Below are 6,000 nucleotides of genomic sequence, written 5' to 3'. Positions count from 1 at the left end.
GTTACTTTGATGACCAAAGCTTGACTAAATGTTTTTATATCGCTTCACGCGACTTGTTTTCCTTAACCTTGACTTCTAATCTAGCTGTTATAAGCGAAGACATAAAATACACTTTAACTTACCCGCCTCTCTGTCAGTGCGGCAAACAATCATGCTCACCACGAAAGATCTGTCCAAGGTTCTTTTCACTTTGACGGTTACCTAACATCAACAGTCAAAAATCAACAGTCAAAAATCAACAGTCTTGGCTGTTTTCTTTGCAGAGTGTGAGTATCTTGCCGAAATAATTTCACCAATTGACATAGATGTCAACTCCGAAATCATTTCAGTGAAAAAATTTCCATTCTGGGCAGAATAGCTCAGTTGGTAGAGCGGTAGCTCAGTTGGTAGAGCACTGGACTTGTGATCGGAAGGTCGCAGGTTCGAATTCGGGCCGGGACGGACACGGGTCAACTTTATGTGCAGACCCAGAGACGGAAGCCATGTCCCACCCCCGTGTCATCACAATGGCACGTAAAAGACCTTGGTCATTCTGCCATAAGTGCAGGTGGCTGAATACACCTAAACACGCAGACACCTGGGTAGCCCGACTCCGTTGCTGCTAGCTTTCCACTGGGAGGAAGCGACCCGAATTTCCCAGCGATGGGACAATAAAGTAATGAAAATGAAATGAAATGAAAATGAAATGAAAAACAATCATTATGCTGACTATTGGTATGTGCCGAAGTGGAAAGATACTCTTTTTTTTTTCTTTTTTTTTTTCTTTTTTCTCCGTCTTTACACTTGTTCCCTTGTCCCGTTGTGCTCTCACACCGCCCCGTCCCTGTACTCGCTGCTCCAACCACCTCTGAATTTCGTTCCGCTGCCAGACTTGTCGATTTTACAGACGCTCCAGGGGGGATGTCGGGAGATGACACTGCACTTCTGCTGAGTCACTTCGACTGTGTTTAGTAGTGGGTCTGTCCCGAGCTAATGGACGCAGCCCACTACCTACTATGCCCCCTACAAACGACATTGACTGAGTGAGCGTCCCCTCCAGAGAGGAGACCGCCACCACGTCCCTCCGTCGACCCCCCCCCCCCCCCCAGAACGTCACACGTTGAAGACTGACAGCAGAACTACTATTCAGGGAAGGAAGGAACAGGAACACTGAGACCAAGGTCACCATGAGAGCTCCGGGCATGAAGGGCCACAAGAGCAAGGACAATTTATATTTTGGATGATTAATGAGATGAGGATGACTATAATGATGCTTTGGATTTCCAATTTGGTTTGAGACTACGTGACAGGGCAGCACTCTACACTTACTGTCATAATATATCCTGGCGTCAACCAGGCCCGAGAACTGTCGCACCTGCGGTGTCGGTCAGGTATACAGAACCTGGGCACCCTCAAAGTCGCATTCGTTAAGTGAATGACGCTCGGCTGTGTGATCCCAGCCTTCCCATAGGAACCATAGCACTTCCACTCTGGGTAGGAGCCGACCGTAGCCCGAAAAACCCACATGACCCTGATGGGATTCGAACCCGGCCCGCAGCCCGATGCGCTAACCACTGCGCTACGGGGGCCGGTGGAAAGATACTCTTACGTGACCGGCTCTTTAATGTTTGTAACATGTTAGGCACACAAAAAAGTCTGTTTACGGTAACATAGGCACACAAAAAATAGGGTCGGTAGGTCGGGATTTTTTTTTCTCAAAAAAACACATATTGTTAAGTTATTTTGCCAAAAAACAAAGACTTTTTTTTTGTTTTTCCCCAAATGCCAAATAAAAGTCTATGGTCGCGCGAAAAAGTAGGGTCGGCCTAACCAGTTTCACTTCAGAATTTTCTGGCCTTTTTGTTGTTGGCCTAACTCATTGCAAGGAAGATATTTCAAGTAACATATCGCCTAGTTCATGGCCATGACCTACTTCTGTTTCAATGTGAATGTTATCACCACTATGCGTTGTGTTGCTCTCCACTGATGACCCAATTTTCTAAATCTTGCACCCTGCATATCTGAAGCAATCGGTCTGGACTCAGCTATCCCCTTGCCTTCGAATTCTAGCTGTTACATCTTAGTCACACCATTTCAAGGTGAAGAACGGAGACTGAAGGCCGCGAGACTCAACACGCCACCAACAACGAACCACAAAAATATATGGCTGTGGTTTTGAGGATGTTGGTCTGTGCATTTCTGCTCTTGTCTCCTCTGGTAACAGGTAAGTGTTTGTGGTTTATGTCGGCACAACCTTTCTTGTTTTATTCAGACGCTTCATAATGTTCCTTTTTGCATCACAAAACGGTAATAGGTAATATGCTAAATGTAGACACAAAAAGGTTGGATTCAGCAAAATAGTTTTTCAGGACGAAGATTTTTGCGAGTTCTATTCAAAGCAAAACTTAGTGAGTATGTATCAAGTAGCCCGTGTAGTCTGAATCGAACAAATAGGCACGCAGTTCGGTTCTGCATGGGTTTTAAAATAATTACATCACACAAGATGACAAACAGTATTGTTTACTTGGAATACTATAGCTGTGTAAAATTAGAGCTGGGAAAGTTCACTGTTCAGAATAAAGCGCTGCGTCCGAAAAGTCAATCGGGCCTGTTCAACTTTCGTTTACATTTATTTAATTCATTATCATTGTTATTTAGCAGCTTAGAGTAAATTAGGCGATTAAAGGCACGATTCAAATGCGGTAAAGTGTATACCCCTTTGACGTTTAAAAGTGAAATTCTGCAATAAGTGTTTTTTTTTAAAGAGTGTCGCAAGCAGACATCGTCACATGCCATTAACTATAGTACGTAAATGAACATTCAGCTTACCCTCTGAATCTTTCTGCTCAAACAGCCGCGCCGTACGATGGACAGAAACCGACGTCATCACAGAATGACGCAGACAACCTGAACCTCGTCGTCGAGAAGGACGGGAGCTACAAGGTCAACGTCAGAGGTCAAACATGGCTGACTAGCGCTCCCACTTTTTTCAACGTGGATGGTCAGCCGCACGAAGAGGGAGGGACACTGGCTCTAGTGGTCAAGGACTCAGTGCAAGGATCTGACCATTTCGGACGTTATACGCTGTACAACTTCCAGTACCAGGCAGCCAGCAGTCGGATCAACACCAACATCAGGGTGTACGAGGATCGGCCTTTTGTGTACTTTTCTCAGGTTAGTCTGTCTCTCTGTCTGTCTCTGTCTGTCCATCTGTCTCTGTCTGTCTCTCTGTTCTTCGTGAGCTCTCTGTCTCTCTCTGTATGTGTCTCTCTCTGTGTGTGTCTTTCTCTCTTTATGTCTCTCTCGGTCTCGGTCTCGGTCTCTGTCTGTCTGTCTGTCTGTCTGTCTGTCTGTCTGTCTGTCTGTCTTCTCTCTCTCTCTGTCTCTGTCTCTCTCTCTCTCTCTGCCCCCCCCCCTTACCTTGTTCGTAAGCATCGGTGTACATTCCAAACTCTCGTGTACTGATCTAAATAAATGATCAGTCACTCAATCTGCTGAAAGAAATCGCAGATGAATATTCCATCGGCATATAAAGGCAGGTCCTTGCAAATTCAGTGCAGCGCATGTTTCTGAATGGCCAAATAGCAGTTAATACCAACATCCACTGGCACAATATGATAGCTGAACACAAAAGTTAGTCTGATTGTAACCCTTTCAGAACTATGAGACTGGTGCAAAAGGGACCAAAGCTGCGGAAGTTGGCGATACCGTTTCCGGCTTCCCGTCGTTCCGTGTGCAAGATGTCACGACCAACAAGGGGCCCCTGGGATACCTGGCCTACGGTGGTATCATGACGGGAGATACCAACAAACAATTTGGCAAGTGAGTGGCCGTGTCAGTGTAATGGTGTCCTATAGTACAATACTATAGGTACAGTACAGTACAGTACAGTAAAGTACATTAAAGTAGAGAAAAATACAGTACAGTACAGTACAGTACAGTACAGTACAGTACAGTGGATTGAACACATCATAATATACGAAGGTAGAGTTCTTGAAATAATCCCATTTTTAGAAACATTTTTTGGATAAAAATGTTCAAGTCTTTACCTTTTTCGTGGCTGCTTTAATTTGTTTTGTTTTGAGGAATAATGGTACTCCTTTTCTCTGCATGTCCTTTGTCTGTATGTCTGTCTTTGTGTCTCCTTTGTCTGTATGTCTGTCTTTGTGTTTCAGTGTTTGTCTCTGTTCTTCTCGGAATCACCATGTATTTCTGCCTATGCCCTGTTTGTTTTTGAAAATGTGTCTGGCCGGCAAGTTCTTATTTGGACCAGACTCATCAATTCTCTTCGACTTCAACGTTTTGCACGTGTAAAGTGTCACGGTGACTTTTCCATCGACGTCTTCTAGACCAACACACAATTGCAAATTGCTACAAGACCAACACACAACTTGAAGACACGCAAATGTGTCTTTTTATCTGTAATCTCCTACTCAGACTCCGCACTGGACATAACAGAAAAACCATCATATGGCCACAAAGCTGAAGCTGGTTCCCTCCCCCTTATGTCCGTGTGGCAAGAATCAAACAGCAGAGCACATCCTGCAGGCTTGTCCATACCACAGTGCTCTGAGGGACACCATCTGGCCAGAGGTGACAGCGCTACAAAAGAAGCTATACGGCCCCAGAGAGGACTAGGAGAGGACAGCACGTTTCGCCCTGCAGTCCGCACTGACGATCTAACAGCGAACGACAAGAAGATCTGTAATCTATTCGTGGTGCCAAAAAATTAGAATAGCTAGCTAAATAAAACTGTAAACCGTTTTTTTAAGACTATAAAGTCGATGGAGAAAATATATCAAATGTGCCCATTGTTTTTTCGAAACAGATTCTCCCCCTCTGGACTACACAATAACGACGGTCTGGACTTTGGTCCCATCACTCTGTTCGACGGATCTGGAGACACGCTAATTATCTCCCCTGCCAGTAATTTCATGGCGGTCTCCGACTGGTTCAACAAAGTTGGCGACACTAACACGCTGAGCTATGGCATCATGGGAGGGGTGGACACAGTGCCTGTCGGGTTTGGTGTGGAGTTCATTGTCTACTACAGCTCTCAAGGAATCAATCAGGTAAATCACCATTGGCCTTTTTTCCAGCTTATTTCAGTTAATAGTTAGTACTTGAGCTTACTAAATGGGTGCTCCTTTATCTATAAAGTGGAGTGGATTCTCACCAGATGACATTACCCTGATCCTTTGCAAATGAAAAAAGATGATAAAGTAGTTGGTCGTTTTATTTAAGCTTGAAGAAAGCCATACCCTGTTCTGATACGTCTAAACTGTATACTGCAAGGGTTTTTTTCTCAGCCTTTCGCGATTTTTAAGAGTTTTATTTCAGTTGAGTTAATACTTTACGTGTTTGCATGGAAAATGGATATATTCTAATTTCGGGCGTTGTCCTTTCTTTTGGTTGTTGCGTTTCCGGGCATTGTAGTAGGGCCTAATGATACGTGTCTTGATTTTAATTTGGATGTATATTTGACTTGGAAGACACTGTCTAAAACTCACAATTACATTTGAATTTTATAATTGCGAACGTATTGAAAGCCATGGTTTCGTTTTTGGTAAGTGAACATGTTACGGATGATTTAATTTGAGCTTTAAATATTTATATAAATTGCATACTCTTGCTTCAGGCGTTTGAAGGCTGGGGTGGCCACCTGCGAGACAGATATGGCAGAACTGACAAATACGTGAAAAATGACCTGAGTATCAACTACCTTGGCTACTGGACAGACAATGGTCAGTTTGAAAAGTTCTGAGTTTTCCTTTAGTATTCGTTTTTATATTTAGTCAAGTTTTGACTAAATATTTTAACATCGAGGGGGAATCGAAACGAGGGTCGTGGTGTATGTGCGTGTGTGTGTGTGTGTGTGTGTGTGTGTGTGTCTGTGTGTGTGTGTGTGTGTGTAGAGCGATTCAGACTAAACTACTGGACCGATCTTTATGAAATTTGACATGAGAGTTCCTGGGTATGAAATCCCCGAACGTTTTTTTCATTTTTTTGATAAATGTCTTT

The 6,000-nt window shown here is 43.8% G+C and overlaps 2 protein-coding genes across 2 annotated transcripts in view; one reads left to right on the top strand and one right to left on the bottom strand.

Moving 5' to 3' along the window:
- The window catches only part of LOC138965092 (uncharacterized), a 305,948-nt gene that overhangs the window by 207,891 nt on the left and 92,057 nt on the right, over nt 1–6,000 (bottom strand). The window lies entirely within an intron of this gene.
- Nucleotides 1,959–6,000, top strand: part of LOC138965056 (uncharacterized) — a 30,634-nt gene continuing 26,592 nt past the window's right edge. The window contains exons 1-5 of the mRNA XM_070337181.1: nt 1,959–2,203; nt 2,834–3,153; nt 3,638–3,801; nt 4,808–5,051; nt 5,618–5,723. Of these exons, the coding sequence (XP_070193282.1) occupies nt 2,143–2,203; nt 2,834–3,153; nt 3,638–3,801; nt 4,808–5,051; nt 5,618–5,723 (895 nt within the window). The 5' untranslated portion in view covers nt 1,959–2,142. The remainder of the gene's footprint in view (nt 2,204–2,833; nt 3,154–3,637; nt 3,802–4,807; nt 5,052–5,617; nt 5,724–6,000) is intronic.

Source organism: Littorina saxatilis, linkage group LG4 (assembly GCF_037325665.1).
Source record: "Littorina saxatilis isolate snail1 linkage group LG4, US_GU_Lsax_2.0, whole genome shotgun sequence".
Taxonomy (NCBI): Eukaryota; Metazoa; Mollusca; class Gastropoda; order Littorinimorpha; family Littorinidae; genus Littorina; species Littorina saxatilis.
The sequence above is the reverse complement of the archived record's forward strand: the minus strand, read 5'-3'. Positions and strand labels throughout refer to the sequence as shown.